Source organism: Rhinolophus ferrumequinum, chromosome 9 (genome assembly GCF_004115265.2).
Source record: "Rhinolophus ferrumequinum isolate MPI-CBG mRhiFer1 chromosome 9, mRhiFer1_v1.p, whole genome shotgun sequence".
Classification (NCBI taxonomy): Eukaryota; Metazoa; Chordata; class Mammalia; order Chiroptera; family Rhinolophidae; genus Rhinolophus; species Rhinolophus ferrumequinum.
The window spans coordinates 54,802,373-54,820,996 of record NC_046292.1 but is presented as its reverse complement, the minus strand read 5'-3'; the positions used below and the strand labels follow the sequence as shown (position 1 = coordinate 54,820,996).

At 32.8% G+C, this 18,624-nt stretch overlaps 1 protein-coding gene across 1 annotated transcript in view; it reads left to right on the top strand.

Annotated features, from left to right (window-relative positions):
• Positions 1 to 18,624, top strand: part of LRRIQ3 (leucine rich repeats and IQ motif containing 3) — a 134,123-nt gene that overhangs the window by 47,507 nt on the left and 67,992 nt on the right. The window contains exon 4 of the mRNA XM_033115872.1: positions 8,506 to 8,662. Coding sequence (XP_032971763.1) covers positions 8,506 to 8,662 — 157 coding nt within the window. The remainder of the gene's footprint in view (positions 1 to 8,505; positions 8,663 to 18,624) is intronic.

Genomic DNA, 18,624 nt, shown 5'->3' with positions numbered 1-18,624 from the left:
TGAGTTTTTATTTCTTTATTTGTTTGCCTTGTTCCTTTTTTGCTTTCAGTTTTATATCCCACATATGAGTGAAGTCATGTGGTTCTCGACTTTTTCTGTCTGACTTATTTCACTTAGCATAATAATCTCAAGATCCATCCATGTTGTCACAAATGGTACTGTTTCATCTTTTCTTATGGCAGAATAGTATTTCATTGTGAATATATACCACATCTTCTCTATCAAACCATCTATCGAAGGACACTTTTGTCGTTTCCATGTCTTGGCACTGTGAATAAAGCTGCAATGCACATCAGAGCACATACATCTTTACAACTAAATGTTTTCAGATTTTTTGGGTAGATACCCAGGAGAGGGATTGTTAGATCATATGGTAATTCTATTCTTAATTTTTTGAGGAACTTCCACACTGCCTTCCATAGTGGCTGCAGCAGTCTGCATTCCCACCAACAGTGTGTGAGGAATCTTTTTTCTCCACAACCTCTCCAACAGTTGTTTATACTGTGAGATTAGGTTCCAAATTCATTGTTTTAAATGTGTATATACAGTTTTCTCAGTACCATTTGTTATAAAGACTGCCCTTTTCCGATTGTCTATTCTTGGCATTTTTGTCAAAGATGAATTGACCGTAAATGTTAGGTTCGCTATTCTGTTTCATTGTGAGTTTTGTTGTTGTTGTTCCTTGCTTGTTTGTTTTGTCTGCTGTATGCCAGTATCATACTGTTTTGATTAGTATAGCTTTGTAATATATTTTAAAATCAGAAAGTGTGATGACTTCAGCTTTGTTACTTTTTTCTCGATGTTGTGTGGCTATTCATGGTCTTTTATGGTTCTATATGATTTGTAGAATTGTTTTTTTTCTATTTTTGTGAAAAAACAATTGGTATTTGCTAAAGATTGTTATGAATCTATAGATCACTTTGGATCATATGGACGTTTTAACTATTACTTCTTCTGATTGATAAATGTGGCCTGCCTTTCTGTTTAATTTTTCTTTAATTTCTTTCATCGATGTTTTGTAGTTTTCAGTATACAAGAAATTTAACCTCTTAAGTTTATTCCTACATATTTTATATATTTATATATGTATACACACACACACACACACACACACACACACACATACACACATATATTTTACTGCTATTGTAAATGGGATTGTGTTCCTACTTTCCTTTTCAGATAGTTTTTCATTGTTGTACAGAAACACCATCAGTTTTTGTTTGTTGATTTTGTATTCTGTGTGTTTACTACATTTGTTTATTACTGGTAACAATTTTTTTGTTTGTTTGTTTGTTTAAATGGGGTCTTTAGGATGTTTTCTATTAAAGAGCATCTCATCTGCAAAAAGGGACAATTTTACTTCTCTCTTAGATCTGGATTTCCATTTTCTTCCCCAGATTTATACAGCTTTCAGCTATTATTTATTTTCATGCTTTCTGGTCCTTTTTCTCTCTTTTTCTTCCAGGTCTTTTACAGTACATATATTGATCCATTTGTTAGATCCCATAAGGGCCCTAAATTTTTCTTCCCTCTTTTTCATTCTTTTTGTTTTTGTTTTTCTTACTGATTTATTTCCAATGACTTGTTTTTGTGCTTGCTGATCCTTGATCTAGTCTGATATTGAACTACTGTAGTGAATTTTTTTAGTTCAGTGTTCTGTTTTTCAGCTCCTTGATTTCTATTTGGTGCTTTTAATATATTTTCTGTCTCTTTGTTGAAATTCTCACTTTGCTCATGCATTATTCTTTTGACTTCAGTGAACACCTTCATGTCATTTATGTTGAATTTTCGATCAGGTATCCCATACAATTTTTCATTTGGGTCAGTTTCTGGAGATTTATCTTGTTCCTTTGTTTTAAACATCTTTGCCTGATTCTTCATTACCTTTGACTCTCCTTGTTGCTGTCTTCACATTTGACAAAGCAGCCATGTCTCCCAGTCATCATGGACTGGCCTCCTGCAGGAGAGAACCCCCACTAATCAGCTTGGCAGGGATTCTAGGGGCCTCAAACATTCATGGTAATCCAATCTGCTTTCTTTGTTCTTTGTTTTCCCCAGGTATCAAGGGTATGTCAGATCACATTAGTGCACCAGAACAAATGCAACTGAAGCCAGTTCCTTAGGTGACCCCCAGAAAAGTTGGATCACTGGACATTCAACTTTTTCCCTCTCCAAGGAGAAACCGAGGACTAGGTTTCTCTATCTGCTCTATGCTGAATCAGGATTGGCGGTATGGTGACTGCCAGCCCAAATCTTTATCTCTGTTCTCACTATTCTCCAGGCAGCTAGGTTTTTCCAGGTCATGTGAGCACTCTGATATAGGCAGGTCAGAAGCCAGTACTTTGGGCTGCCCCAAGAAAAGTTGTGGCATTGTAGGCAGCTGTGGCTGCTTACTCTGTGCTGAGCCAGAGGTAAGGGGTTATGGCATCTATCAGCCCAAGCTGCTGTATTCATTTTTAATTTAATTTTATTTTTTCTAATTAACTTGATTGCGTCAGACCTGTCAGAGCACCGAGACTGGCAAGACAGAAGCCAATCCTCTGGGGAGTCCACTCAGAAAAGTTGGGGGCACTGAATATGTGAATCAGATCTTTCCTCCCCTGGGAGAATCTGGGATCTAGGAGTTCTCTTTCTGATTATGTTGTGCCAAAGGTAGAGAGAGGATGTCCTGAATCTTTTTATGAACTTTGGTGAGTCACTCAGGATGCAGCAGTCTTTCCGTTAGTTTGTGGATTTCTCATAATTGGAATTTGTCTGTCAACTGTTGCTGAATTGATGTGTTTGGATGCAGGGAAGGGAGGTCACAGGGCTTCCTCCTCTGCCATCTTGCTGACTCATTGTGCATTTTAAATGTCTGAGGCTGTTGCTTTCTCTTGTCCTTTTTATTGTAATTTATTTTGTTTTCTCTACTCATTTAGAATATTTTTGTTTATTTTAGCATCTGTTTCAAGGTTTAGTTTTTGAGGGATCACAGATTCCTTTGAGAATCTGAAGAAAGTTATGGGCATTATCCTCAGTGTAATCTATATACACATAGTCAAATTAAATTTGCTTACAATTTCATGGCGTTTGTGAACCCCAAGTTAAATTCTGCTGTATGCCATAACTGCTTTATTTTCATGTTTTATTCTTTATTCTTGGAAATTTATAGTCAATGTGAATACTTCCATGGCATATTCAACCCTCCCTGCCCCATGAGTTTCCTTGACTTCTTGATATCTAGATTGTTTCACACTATCCAAAAAAGGGATCTTAATGGATTAATGAATCCAATTTTCAGAAGCAAACCTGATCTTTATAACCACTCCATTTTTTTCAACTTATGAGTTATTGACTGTTTTCTAATGAGAATTTTAATTTTTAAGGACACTATATAAGTCAGGTACTTTGGCCAATAGTTTAGTCAATTCCTAATTAGAATATTACTTAGAGATCCTCAAGTAAAAATAAAATGTTATGGAAATATTATACAAATGTTTTTGAGATGAAATATAGGACCTATTTAAAACATATACATAAACATAAAACATATTTAAAACATAAACATATATTTTAGTTTACTTTCTTATTGTAATTCATATTAATGAGAGAAAAAAAATCTCACGCCAAGAAGTTCCTCCAATGTAAGTTCCAAAAGACCAAGAACTTTGGATTTTTACAGTATATTCTCAGAACAGTGCATTTTTAATAAATGAATGCCTGAACAATAAATGAAAGGACAAATGAATAAATAACTCTGATGAGGAGGAAATTAAGCTTTTAATATCAATAGGTTGTGGAAATGATTTGCACCTCTTCTCACTCTATGTATATATCCTATCAGTCATTATAAAAACAAATGATTAAGACAGTTTCTTTTAAAAATAAAATTTCTTAAAAATTAAAATTGTATTTAATTTAAATATTATTTAATTATATTTAATTGTATTTAAAAATTATTTAATTGTATTTAATTGTATTTAAAAATTGTATTTAATTTAAAATATTAAGACCATGAGATGATTTAAAATAAACCTAAATGTTAACATTATGCACAGATAAGTCTCATATCTTTTTGTTCCTCTTTTCCCCCTTTACTACTTTTGTTGCATTAAGTGAATATTTTGTAATGCACATTTACATTCTTTTAATGATTTAATTGTATATTTTTAGTTATTTTCTTGGTGTTCTTTGTAGGGCTTATAGTATATATTTTAATTTATTTACTTCAGATTTATACTAACTTACATCTAGTGAGATATAAAAATGTTACTTTTATATATGTTGATTCCCTCTTCTTCCTTTTTGTGCTGTTAATGTTATACCATATTACAGCGATATTTGTTACAATCCCAACACTACATTATTATAATTATCACGTCGTAAAGTGTTATGTCTTTTAAAGGGGCTAAGAGAAGAGCAAGCATATATTCATTGGGTTTGTTATATTAACTGTCCTATTTATCACATTTTCTAGTTCTTTTAATTTTTTTCTATGGATTCAAGTTACCATATGGTGTCATTTCATTATTCCAAAACAGCTTTGCTCCCACCTGCCATCTTGGACTGCTGTTGTCAAATATATATTACATTTATATATGTTTTAGACCCAACAATTACTTTTAAAATTAATTAAGAGAAAAAATGAGTAGAAATACTTTGGTTGTTTCCATGTCTTGACTATTATGAATAATACTGCTAAGAACATAGTGCTGCAGACACCTTTTCTAGGTTGTGTTTTGTTTCCTTTGGATATAGTCACAAAAGTGAAATTGCTGTATCTTAGGGTAATTTTATTTTTAATTTTGTGAGAGTCCTCCATACTATTTTTCATAGTGGTGGTATCAGTTTACAATCCCACAAACAGTGCACAAGGGTTCCCTTTTCTACACATCCTAACCAGCATTTTTTATGTCTTTGATGATGACCATTCTGTCAGGTGTGAGATGATATCCCATTGTGGTTTTGATTTTCATTCTCTAATGACTAATGTTGAGTATCTTTTCATATCTCAGTTTGCCATTATGTATCTTCTTTAGAGAAATGTCTATTCATGTCTTTTGCCCATTTTTCAATTGAATTTTTTTTTTTGCTATTGAGTTGTATGGATTCTTTACATATACATACATACATACATATATATATATATATATATATATATGTATGTACAAAGGGTACGAAAAATGTATACACATTTTAAGAAAGGAAAAAAACTTTATTAAAGTTACACTGATGGTAACCACTTTGAGCACCTCTTGTAATGGCAGAAGTCAAACGTGACTTGTATTCATCTTTTATTATTGGTATATATCGAGCATTACAATTTTAATAGTTTTTTCCTTTCTTAAAACGTGTATACATTTTTTGTTATCCTCTGTATATATTTGATATTAATCCCTTATCACATATATGGTTTACAAATATTTTTTCCCATTCTGTAGGTTTCACTTTGTTGATTGTTTTTTGGCTATGCAGAGGCTTCTTAGTTTGATATAGATTCTCTTGTTGATTTTTGATTTTGTTGCCTGAACTTTAGGTGTTATATCTAAAAAATCATTGCCAAGAGCCACGTCAAGGAACTTTTTTCAGTGTTTTCATCTGGGTCATGGTTTCAGATGTTCTCGTTCTTCCTGATTCAGTCTTTGTAGTTTTATGTTTCTAAGAACTTTTCCTTTTTTTTTTTTTTCAGTTTGTCTAGTTTGTGTACAGTTGTTCATAGAAACCTCTGTATTTCTTGGTATTAGCTGTAATGTCTCCTTTTTCATTTAAAACTTTGTTGATTTGGGCTCTTTCTCTTTTTTCCTTGCTTAGTCTAGCTAAAGGTGTGTCAATTCTATGCTTTCAAAGAAGCTTCTCTTACCATGTTTCCCCGAAAATAAGAGCTACACCGAAAATAAGCCCCAGTTAAGATTGTCAGCCAGACGGATGCATTTAGTACGTTATGACGAAGTTCCAGAAGAAGATGGCATGACTGTATTTGAATAAATGTAGATTGTTGTACATGAAAAAATAAGACATCCCCTGAAAATATGCCCTAATATGTCTTTTGGAGCAAAAGTTAGTGCAAGACCCGGTCTTATTTTTGAGGAAACACGTTAGTTTGGTTATCTTTCCTGTTGTTTTCCTGTTCTTTATTTCATTTATTTCCTTTCTGCTAACTTTGGGTAACACCAGAGTAGGGGCTTCACTGAAGCCATCCACAATGCTCTGGGGCTGGATGTCACCCCTGGGCTGTCTTTTTCCCACTGAAAACCATGGTCTCAGAGAAGACGTCTCAGTGTGGTGCTACACTGGCCTGCGGTGAGTGACTGTGGTTAATGTGTATCCATTCCTTCACTCTTCTAATGCAGTTTTTCTTGGTATCTGTGATGCCAGAGGGGTACTTAAGCCTCACCCCTATGTCCTAGGATTCTCTCAGTGGTGCCTTGTCCACGAATAAAAGGTTTCTTTCTTTGTTTTTAGTTTCGTTTTGTTTTGTTTTGTTTTTCTTTCAGCATTTTGACTTTGCCATACTATTGCCTTCTAACCTCCATTGTTTCTTATGACAACTCAGTAGTTAATCTCATTGGTGTCCCCTTGTCCATTGCTAGTAATATTTCTCCTGCTTGTTTTCAGGTTTTTCTCTCTGTTTGTGGAGATCAAGTTTTACCATGAAGTGTCGGGATGTGGAGCTCTTTGTGTTTATTCTGTTGGTATGTTCTTGAATGTGTAGATTATTGTTTCCTTAATTTCAGAATGTTTTAGTCATTACTACTTCTATATTTTTTTCTCATTTTCTCTCTCTTCTCTGCTCTGGTACTCCCGTTATTCATATCATGTTGGACTTAATGGTATCCCGCACTTCTCTGTGGGTCTAGTCACTTGTCTATTATTTTTTTTCTTTCTGGCAGCGTAATCTTGATCAATCTTTCAAGATTTCTGATTCTTTTTTTTTGTACCTATTAAAATCTGTTGAACTACTCTAATGAGATTTTTATTCCAGTTATCATACTTTTCAATCACAAATTTTCCATTTGGTACTTTTATATAATTTCTATCTCTTTATTGATAATCTCTATTTGAAAAGACATTGTCATTATACCTTTCTTTACTTACTTGAAGTTTATTTCCTTTAAATATATTTATAATAGCTGCTTTGAAGTCTTAATCTGTTATGTCTGTCATCTGTACCCTTTCAAAAGCAGTTTCAAAGTCCTGCTCTTTTTCTCTGTATATGTTATACATTTTCTTTGTGTGTCTCATAATTTTTTTTGTTGAAAACTGGACATTTTAGATAATATACTGTAATAACTCTGGATATTGATCTCCTCAGCCAGGACTTGGTTTTTGCTTGTTTATTTATTTAATGACTAGGCTGGACTATTTCAATGGAAACTTTTTCCCTTGCTTTGGGTAGCCTCTAATATTTCTCCTTAGCGGGCATACCCTTTGCTGAGTGCAGCCACTCATGGGATGACAAAATAATTTTAGGAGGACTCTCTTTAATTGTCTCTTTTTCTGATTTGTCTCTTAAGCTCTCTAAACTCTTTTGATACCACAACTGTTATTAGTCTCCACTATTGTCAGCTGATTACCCTATTGTTTTGAAAAATGCCTCCGGAAATAAATTGCTTCATAGTCTTATCCTTTTAAAATATTAAATTTAAGACTGTTTTAGAGAATCTATTCCAGGCAAGAGTAAATGAGAGGTCTTGGGCTCTTCCTTCTCTTAGCCCTCACTTGTAGGGCAAAAACTCTAACCTAGTTGTAATAGTTAGAGAATACTAACGTCCTGATCACCTTTGCCCCCAGCAAATGATAAATAATTAGGAGAAAGCTGGTAGCTCCATGAGAGTAGAAAGCTAAAGTGTAAGCTTTGAATTTTACCAAAGGGAACCAGGAAGAAAGACAGCTAAGAAGAGCCCTTCTGGGATCAGAAAAAACTGTAAAGGGCCAAAAGTTTTATAGCATTCAAAACTTCACTAGTAAGTATGATATTAGTTTGTTTATACCATTTATCAGGTAATATTTGTGATATATTGGGTTAAATAAAACATACTGTTGAAATTAATCTCATATTTCTTTTAACTATTTTTTAGTCTTGTTAATAAAAAATTTAAAATCAATTTGTGATATGCATTATATTCTGTTGAATAGTACTGTTCTACAGTAATTTTCCTAGGTGGAAATAAAAGTTACTTCTTCACTGGAGAGGAAAAATAAAGAGAGGTTACCTTATATTTCTCTAGATAGTATAGTCATGTTCTCCCTGCCATTATATTATAAAATGCATAGCCAGATGTATATACAGAATTGTTTGCCGATTCATATAAGGAGAGATTTCTCAGCACTCATTTATCTCCTGATGAATGTTGATAAACAAACCTTAGTGCCTAAAAAGCTTTATATAATAATGAAAACAAGTAAGATATTAAATTTACTCTACCAGGTTTTCTAAGATAAAAGTAAACTCATGAGTAGGTTTTTTTTTTTTTTTTTTTATTGGCAAAACACTAAATGACAACTTTCCCCCCTTATATTCAGCTCCTTGTTTCTGTATAAAAAACATCAACAAAAATTTAGTAATGAATGTCAAACACAATGGATTTACATACACAAAAGATATGAAGATATACTCCTTGAAGATCTATTTTTTCAGCCTGAAACTAATATAACAAGAAAGCTTGCACATCGGAAACATGTAAGTATTAGTTTATTATTTTTCTTTGAAATATTTTTATAATTAAATATTTAGGTGTTATATCTAATAAACCATTGCCCAAAGCCATATCAAGGAACTTTGTCCTAAGAATTTCTTCAATCTCATTTAAATATCTTCCATTATATTATTAATGATCTGCTTGTGATTTTCTTGATGTGAGAAAAGTCATATAATAATGTAGTACAAATATAATGTGACATATTCATAACTCCTACCGCTACTATTTTATAATTTATGCTTTATATATATATATGTTTATTTTATTAATTATTGCAAGCAGATATTAATAGTAATGTAATTTGCTTCTTAATAGTTAAAATATAAAGAAATATTTAATTTATTAAAGGCTGATAAGTCTACATATAGCATAATATTCATTCAGTGTTTTGTGCTATATCAGTACTGCTTTGAGGACAATGGAAATAGAAGAGAACTTATATTTATTGAGTGCCTACTATGTACCCGGCACTGTGCTAGATATTTCGCATATAGTATGTAGTTTATTCTCCATAGCACTGTAAGTTAGGTATTTTTATAAATAGGAAAGTTAAGGCTTAGAGGGGTTAGTTTACTTCTACAGGCCACAGTTAAGTGACATTTCTAGGACTTAACTCTAGGTCTTTTAACTCCAGAGCTTGTGCTTTTTAAAAATCTTTAGAGTTTTGTTTTGATTTGGACGTTAAGTAAAGGTAGACCTGAAGACAGCATTGTAGTATAATTAACAAGAGTGAACTTTTTTTATTTGTGAAGAACTGTCTTTGTGATATGCTCCTTCACCTGTTTCTTTGTAGACTGAGGTACAACTATTTGTATTATACTCATATGATTAGAAGGACATTCAGAAAACGTCCAGGTTGTCATTAGTCTGATTTCAAATAATTGAGGATATGTGTTCTAAATATAGCATGGAAATGTCCTCAAGCCTTTAAATCTCACAAGTTATCCATTGAATAAAAACATAGATTTAAAAGGCAAATGTATCCCATTCGAAACTTTTCCCTCATGAGTACTCAATGCCACTGTATTAATTTGCTCTAGATGATAGCAGGCTTTATAAAACTGTAAAGTGCATGTGAAGTGTCTTTTGGCACTCTATGTAGAATATAATCTCACTGATTTCAGGCATGTCTATTTGTGCTATATCAGTACTGCTTTGAGGACAATGGAAATAGAAAAGAACTTATATTTATTGAGTGCCTACTATGTAGCCGGCACTGTGCCTACTATGTACCCGGCACCTGTTTTTTTTTATATGCTTTATACAGAAGAGACTTTCACTGAATGATGTATACTGATAATCAATTTGATATGGATATGTTGTATACTGATCACCAATTTAGATATGCTGATAATCAATTTGGAGTAAAATATTCATCTTACAAAGGTTATTTTATTTCATATCTATGAAGTTACATAGAGTATATCATTGTATATTGGGCTTTGGAATTATTTTGAATGTTATGAAATTTTTGGTAAAATATATGCATTATACGGAATTTTCTAAAGGTTTTTAATGTTATTGATAATTCTTCTAACCACATCGTTATGGTTAGATGTGAACTGTTATAAACGTAGGACTGTTTATTCATATTATATAAATATGTAAATCGCCCTATGCTTTTTCATTGCTTATCGCTACCATTTATAGAATATTATAGAAATTATCTCCAGCTCAATTTCTTGAAGTAGTTGAAATGAATTTTAATTATATAAAATTTATCTCTGAATCTTCTATATAAAATTCTTGTTCCATCTTCTGCTGGTTTCATTTCTAGTCTCCTCTTCAGCTTACTTGGTTGATACAGTATTATTTTATTAGTTTTACTAACATATCTAGTCTTTAGTGACTTGGAACTTGGTGTATTAGAAACTGCAGTGAGAACAATAATACCATAGAATGCTGAAGAGAACCTAGGATCCAAGAAACACAGAAACAGTTAGGCAGTAGGGAAAAGGAAGAGGGTGAGAAAATATCAGTATTTAATACTAGGAGTTCATTTAAAAAAAAAAATGCTCTGAGCAACATGATGGAAAGGATTAATCAAGAATGGAATTCAAGTTTCAGTATTTAGAAAGAGTTGTCAGTGTTTCAATCTGCTTCTGTTTTGGGATAAGATGTGTTTTGTTCAAAGGGCTTAAAACTTCCCATATTTATGGTAACCTAAAATGGAAAAAATCACAGCAGTGAGTTCAAGTTACATTCATTTAGGAAATGATGTGCTGCAAAGCCAGAAGTCCTTATAAGTAACCAGAGTTTATGGTACAAGAATAAACTGTAAATGAGAGACAGAAATAAAACGCAGGAAAGAAATGTGCTGCAAAGCCTGAAGTACATATAACAATCAGAGTTTATAGTATCAGAGTGAATTGTAAATGATATACACAACCAAAAGTCAAGAGCCATGAGGACGGAATCTGTTAAAAACTCAGGCCTAATACAAGAAATTAAAGATCTGAAACAATTGCGAGGGTCATTATTTACCCACAGCTTACAGATACTGGTTGTTGTATGGTTGTTCCTCTCGTAGAACAGGCTGACATAAATAAAATATTATGGTGGTAATTAGATCAAGGTTTAGGGAAACTTGTATATTATTATAATGGATTTTAGGGAAATCTAGATACTCTTATGGTGAATTTTACTAGCACACGCAAGACTCTGAAATCTGCTTTAGTGTAGTCAACCGTTTTCCTCAAAGGTTACTGAGGAAAATACACGCAGTCAGACAATTAAGTTTGCGAAATCATCCTAGAAAAAGTGCTACATACCTCATTGCTGAATATCACTACCGTCACCTTTGAATTATTCCCTACGCATCAATACCAGCGCCTAGTCCGCCCTTCAAAGCAATTTTGGAACTCTTTTTCTGGAATAGCCATCAGAGCTGTCTTCATATTACGCTTGATGTCCTGAATGTCATTAAAATGTCCTCCTTTCAATATTTCCTTTGTCTTTGGGTAAAGAAAGACACTGGGGCCAGAAAGAAGTCACTGGGGCCAGATCAAGTGAGTAAGGAGGGTGTTCGAATACAGTTGTTTGTTTACTGGCTAAAACCTCCTTCCCAGACAGTGCCATGTGAGCTGGTGCATTGTCGTGATGCAAGAGCCATGAATTGGCAAAAAGTTCAGGTTGTTTTCATCTAAATTTTTCATGCAGCCTTTTTAGCACTTCCAAATAGAAAACTTGGTTAACTGTTTGTGCAGTTGGTACAAATTCATAATGAATAATCCCTCTGATATCAAGAAAAAGTTAGCAACATCGTTGCAACAAGTTCGCCAACGTAATTGTCAGACCTTGTATGTATGGGGAGTAATAGTAAACGAAGCAGTTCCTAAGTGGGGCTTTGGCCTAAAATTCTATTGCAAAATTTTAGTGAAAGGGATAGACTATGAAATATTCTGTTATCTGCTTTGTTGGCTCTAATAGTCTTTTTTAAATTTATTTTTCTTATTTCTTATATTGCAAACATGAATTTTCAAAGGGATGTAGTATGAGAAAAAGTCACACCCCTTGGAGACAAAAGGAAAGAGATTCACAGGGGAAAAATTTTGCCATATATTTATCTGAGCGGCAGCATAGTTTTTCCTTTTCTTCTTGTCACCTCATCCTCACATCTGACGCTTCCTTAACCTATTTTAAACATATTTTGCTAGGAAGGAAAGAAAACATGTAAAAGGTAAGGAAAGGGTGATGGCCAGGAACCTTCACTGTTTCCATCTCATGGAAAGAAAGAGAAAGTCTATGTGTTGTGGGTCTCTATCTTTGATAGCCCACATCCTAGAATCATAGCCTAATTTTTTTCTAAGAGCTTGAACAAACCTTCCCTCCTTGAGGCATGAAGATTGAAATTTCACACGCTTTGTCTTGACTCATCTTCTGGAGAGGGTGCATGTACTCTCCCTAGTTATCAACAAAGTGAGAAACAGGATCAATAAATAGGTAACTGATTTAGAGGGGCAGCCTACTTTTATAGCAAGCAGAGAAACTGGCCGATACGTATATCCTTCAGTTATTCTTGTCTACCTCATTTTTCAGACTTGAAGCCCTTTTGCCACTCTTTCTTAAGACAGGTTTTCTGACATTATCTTGGTCCTCTTTCAGTATTTCTGAAACCATATATCCCTATTGCAGATTTCCAGATAGGTCTCCTTTTGGTTCTTCTTCTCCTTGCCCGGAAATAAACAGAATTTGCTGTAGGTCCCCTTTCTAATAAAGCCCCTGCCCTTTAACTGTAATTTCTGTTTCCATTTTGCTACTTTCAGACTATTAATTGTTCCTTCGAAATTTTAGCTCATTTGCTCTTCGCTCGAATTATGTCACAATTCGCTAATTAATTTAAACAATTAGTGAACCTTAAATGATTTTGAAGAAGTACCTTTTTCTTTTGGAAATGCCTAAACCAATTAAGCCAACAGATTTTTTATTAAGAAACATGCAGATTTAACTTACATCATACTTACATTAGTGAAAGTAAACTGTTATTTTTTTGTGTTGACTTTTTTATTCCTTATTTTGTGACTTGCCTTGGTTCATTTTCTTTTTCTTTGTTCATTCATATCCTTTGTTCATTTTTCTGTTAGTATGGACTTGATATATAGAGTTTTACTCCATTTAATTTGGAAAGGATAGTATCAGCGAAATTTGCCATTATCATATGTTGTTCCAATTTTATTATTTGTGTATTAATTTTATCTACAGTGTCTTTTGCTGTTCAGAGACTTTTAATTCAAATGTGGTCAGATAAATGCGTATTTGGGGTTTCTATTCTTTATATAATTCTAAACTCCTTCCCAGACCTAGCATTATAAAAAGATGAGTCCTTTTATTCTCATATTTTCCTGTTTTTTTTTTAATTTTTACTTTTATTATTCCATTTGGAGCTTATTTTATTTTATTTTTTTTGAGTTACTGTAGTAAGGGTAAAACTTTTTATTTATTTATATATAGTATTAAATTATTCCAACACTATTTGTTAATTATTATTCTACCAGGTATTTAAAATAATACCTTTATTACATATGATATTCTTGTGTCTATTTAATCAAAAGTAATATTTTAATATTCTAGCTATGGGATACTGATTTTTGATAAGGAAAGCCACTTTTTATAATAATTGGCTATTTTTGTGCTTTATTCAAATGAAGTTTAAAATCATTTGTACAATAAAATATATGTATTTTAATGGCATGTTTATAAATTGATAATGGGAGTATAGACTTATGACAATATTGAGTCATATATTAATAATTAGGGACCTCTGTATAGATCTCCACTTATTCAGTTCTTATGGCTTTCACTAGGTTTGTTTAGTTTTGTTCACATACATCTAGCACACTTAAGATTATTTCAAAATTTTTTTTAATGTTTTATGATAATTGAAAAATGTTTAAATTATAATTTCAGACTAGTGTTTTTATAAAGGTTGATTTTTTTCGTCACTATCTTATGAGTTTAAATGATTTTTTCAGTTGATTCTGTTAGATTTTTAAAGGTTTGCATTAGAAAATGATCATTTTCCTCTTCCTTTCTAGCAATCATACATTTTGCTGCTTTTCTTGTTTTCTTGAGTAGGTTAGAAATTCAGAATAATATTGGTGGCAAATGAGTATTCTTGTATTATTTCTGACTTTGATGCTAATGCCCATATTATTTCATCTTGAAATATGATATTATAATTTCTAATAGGTATTCTTCAGGAAGTTATCTCATTACTGAGATGCTGAATTAAATATAAAACATACATACTTGTTGAATATTATCACTTGCCTTTTCAGACTGTGTTATGTAGTCTTAATTTTTTTTAGACCATTATTCTAAGGCAATTAATTAAATCAATATGTTTTCTTATTTTGAACTATGTTTGCATTCTTAAAACGAAACTTAGTCATTGATTTTGTCTGATTAGGAAACACTTAATTGGGATTGCTAATACTTATTTAAAGATCTTTCCCCCTGTAATAATGAGTGAGATTGTATTGTTTTTCCTTTTGTGCCTCTTTTTGAGGTGCTGATACCAGGACAATGGTCTGTCTTAAGACACTTCCATTTTTTCCCTAGACTTTGGAACAATTTAAGGGATATAGGAATTACTTGTCCTTGGAATATTTACTAATAAGCCTTACCCATACAATTGCCAAATTCTTATGACATTTTAGTGTGTAAATCTTTGACAATAATTTTTGGGTCATTTCTCATTATTATGTGATTCAAAATTTGAATTTTGGAGTCAGTTTAATAAACAGACTTTGAATATAACTAAAATTGTCTCAACTAAAATTTTTAGAAAATTACTACTTTTGTCATGCTTGTTTTATCTTTATTTTCTCTTCTGGCTTTTCAGCATTTTTTAAGACATACTTTTAAAATATTTTTACACTTATTTATTTGAATGCATAATTCTCTCAAATTTATCTGATTCTTAATAAATACATTCAACTTTATATCTTTACTTCTTTGTGTAGATAATATTATATCTAATGGTTTTGAGAGTAGTAACCTCATTTTTATTATTTTCTTAATATATTTTCCTTTTTCTTTTCTCTTTAACCAAGAGAAATTATGGAGAACATATATTTTTAGAATCTCCTTTGTCATCTTGATATAATCTTTAAATTGTATTTCATTATAATTTTGAGTATTTTCATATATTTTGATCGGCCTTCCTATAATCAGTCCAATTTTGTGAGACTTTTCTCTATATCTATTCTGTGTAATGGTGGTTCTCAAAGAGTAATCCAAGGACCACTCTGGGTTTTTGAAATACTTTTAGGAGATTTAGGAGTATTAATAATTTTACTAATAATAATACTAAGACTTCTTTTACTGTCATTCTCTCATATCATGGAGCTTTTCCAGATGCTATATGACTTGTAAGATATTTAATGTATGTGCAAATTTGAAAGTCTGCCTTCTAGTAAGGCAGATTTTAAGTATTATAGACTTGCAAAAATTTAGAATAATCTTACTCTTCTCACTGATATTTTTTGGAAATATAGTTCTATATCATAAAATTATGTAATTTTTGAGAACATGGTATAGTTTTATTATTTTAAAATGAATAAATAATTTAAACTTTTAATTTCTAATATGGTAAATATTACAAGCTATAAAACACATAAAAGGTGACTTTTTAGATTATAAAGGAGTCCTGTGACAGAGTTTGAGAGCCTCTGCTAAACATCTACTCCATCAGATACAATTTTATCATTTTTTAAAAATAAAAATGAAAATTATATTAATTAAATAAAAATTATAAAGTAACACTTAAATTAGGAATGCTTTGTATAAACTGATAAGTTAGTAGCAATGACCTACATGTATTTCTACACTTTAATATGGTATTCTCATGTGGCCATAGTGTAGTTATGCATGGCTATAATTTTAGAGTGCAGAAGTATACGATACTGTGTATGCTCTCTACAGAAAGAAGCTTTCTTACTAATCACCTAGAATTCCTAGTTAGTCGCTCATTGGATTTATCTAGCTATCATATGTTTAACTAAGTTCCTTCTAAATCTCTTAATTATAATAGTTCAGAAGACTTGTGCCTTTAAATGAGTGCACCAGTGTTAGAGGTTAAAGCTAGAACTTTGTCATACAAGTCGTGTATCTAGAGACACCAGTAAAAATTAAAGTGAAAAGTTCTCTGAGAGAAATAAAAGAGAAGGAAGGGAATGTATTAGTTAGAATGGATAGTAATTGGCTCCAGATAGTAGAGACTTAGAACAGAAATTTGTTTTTCTCTCACATAAAAGTCTGGAGATAGTGCATGGCAACTGTAGCAGCTCTGCATCATAACATTCTGAGCTTTTTGCTTTTTCTATCTTGTTGCTCCACCATGCATAGCATCTATTTCCAAGGTCATCTCGTGGTCCATGATGGCTTTGCCAGCTCCAGCCATTATGTCTTCATTGTAACTAGCAGGAAGGAAGAGGGGACACAGGAGGAGTGGGAAAAGGGATTGTGTTCACTTTATGTGAAGTTCTTGGAAGATGACATTCAATATTCTGCTTGTATCTGTTTGGCCACAAATTAGGCATATGTATACAGGTGTCTAAGAAATATAGTCTCATTCTGCCCAGTCATATGTCCAGTTAAAACATGGTGTCCTTTTGTTGTAGAAGAAGGGTGTAATGGACATTGAAGGACAATTTGAAACATTTGCATACATCCTTCCCAAACACGGAACATAAACCTCTACCAAAGGAGGCAAACATAAAAGCTTATTCCACTACTATATTCAGCAAAAATTCCAGGCAGTGAGTGATGGTTGCTTCCCGATGTCTTTCCTCTCTTCTTTCTCAATAATAGAACCCTCGTTATTTTACCTGCCCCAAATCTACAGAAGCTACAGCTTCTCTTGCAGCTACATGTTGCTATAAATATTAGTTTTCTATTGCTATTGTAACTAATTATCACAAACTTGGTGTCATAACACAACACAAATTTATTATTTTATAGTTCCAGAGACCAGAAGTCTGAAATTGCTTTTACTGGGCTAAAATTAAGGTCTCAGCAGGATGGTTCTTTCTGGAGACTATAAGAAAGAATCCATTACTTTGCCTTTTCTAGTTTCGACAAACTGCCTGCATTCCATGGCTTGTGATCTTTACTTCACATGACTTGAACCTCTTCCTTCCATTGTCACAGCTTCTACTTCCTCTCTGATCTCCTGACCCTTGTTATTAAATCATACAGTACCCTCCCCCCAGATAATCAACATATCTCAAGTTCCTTAATTACATTTGCAAACTACTTTTTGCCATATAAGGTATTATGGACTGAATCTTTGTGACCCCGCCCCCTCCCTCCCCCCATAAATACATATGTTAAAGCACGAATCCCCAATATGGCTATATTGGAGATGGGGCCTCTAAATAAGTAAGGTTAAATGAGGTTATAAGGGTGAGCCTTTGATTTGATAGAATTAGTGTCTTAATCCTATGGTGATAAAATGAGACACCAGAGAGCATGTTCTCTCTACTGCCCCCCTCCACCATGCATGTACCAAGGAAATGCCATGTGATGACATGAGAGAAAAAGGCTGACTGCAAACCAGGAAGATAACCCTCACCAGAAATTGAATCAGTTGAAATTTTTGTCTTAGACTTCCAGCTTCCAGAAAATGCATTTTTGTTTTTTAGGCTATTCAGTTGATAGAGTTTGTTATAACAGCCTGAGAAAACTTGACATATACGGTAACATTCAGGGTTCTGGGGATTAGGGTATAGACATCTTGGTAGGCCATTTTTTAGTTTACCATAATGTATCCTAAGTGGAAGTATTGTGTGACAGATTCTGGGAAATTTCACCAAAAGACAGTTGGTAATGCCTTTTTGTCTCTTCTTTCTGCCTTTCTCCAATCCTATTGTTTGGAACATGTATATCATGGCTGGGATTCTATTTTAGACCATGACAATGAAGCTACAATTAGTGTGTTGGAGTAGAAAGCTGAAAGTACCTAGGTTACAGAATTTATGTCATACTAACACTGGATATTGGACATTTATGTAAGATGGACATAAATTTCTACCTTGAATATACACTACTTGTTTCAGTTTTCAGTGCAGCTTGGAAAAAAACTTAGAAGTTTCCACTTCATCCTAACAACAAGTAAAAAGCTAAATAAACTAAAAAATCAACTCTTCTTACACCTATGAGAGTAGTAGGGTCACAAAGCAAAATGCCGCCACCAAAAATAGAGAAACTGACAGGCAAATACAGAGAACCACACTCACCAGAATGGAATTCCATGACCTGAAACCTCTATTGAACCAGTGCCATAGTAGGGAAAGTTGACTTGTAATTGATAAATTGCTGGAGGCTCAGTGTCACAAGTCTGAGAAATAAAAACCCCGGAGTGACTCAGTCATTGGTGGGGCCCCCACACTTTTGTGAATTTTATCTCCTGGAGTTCTCACAGTGAATAACAGAAAAATCT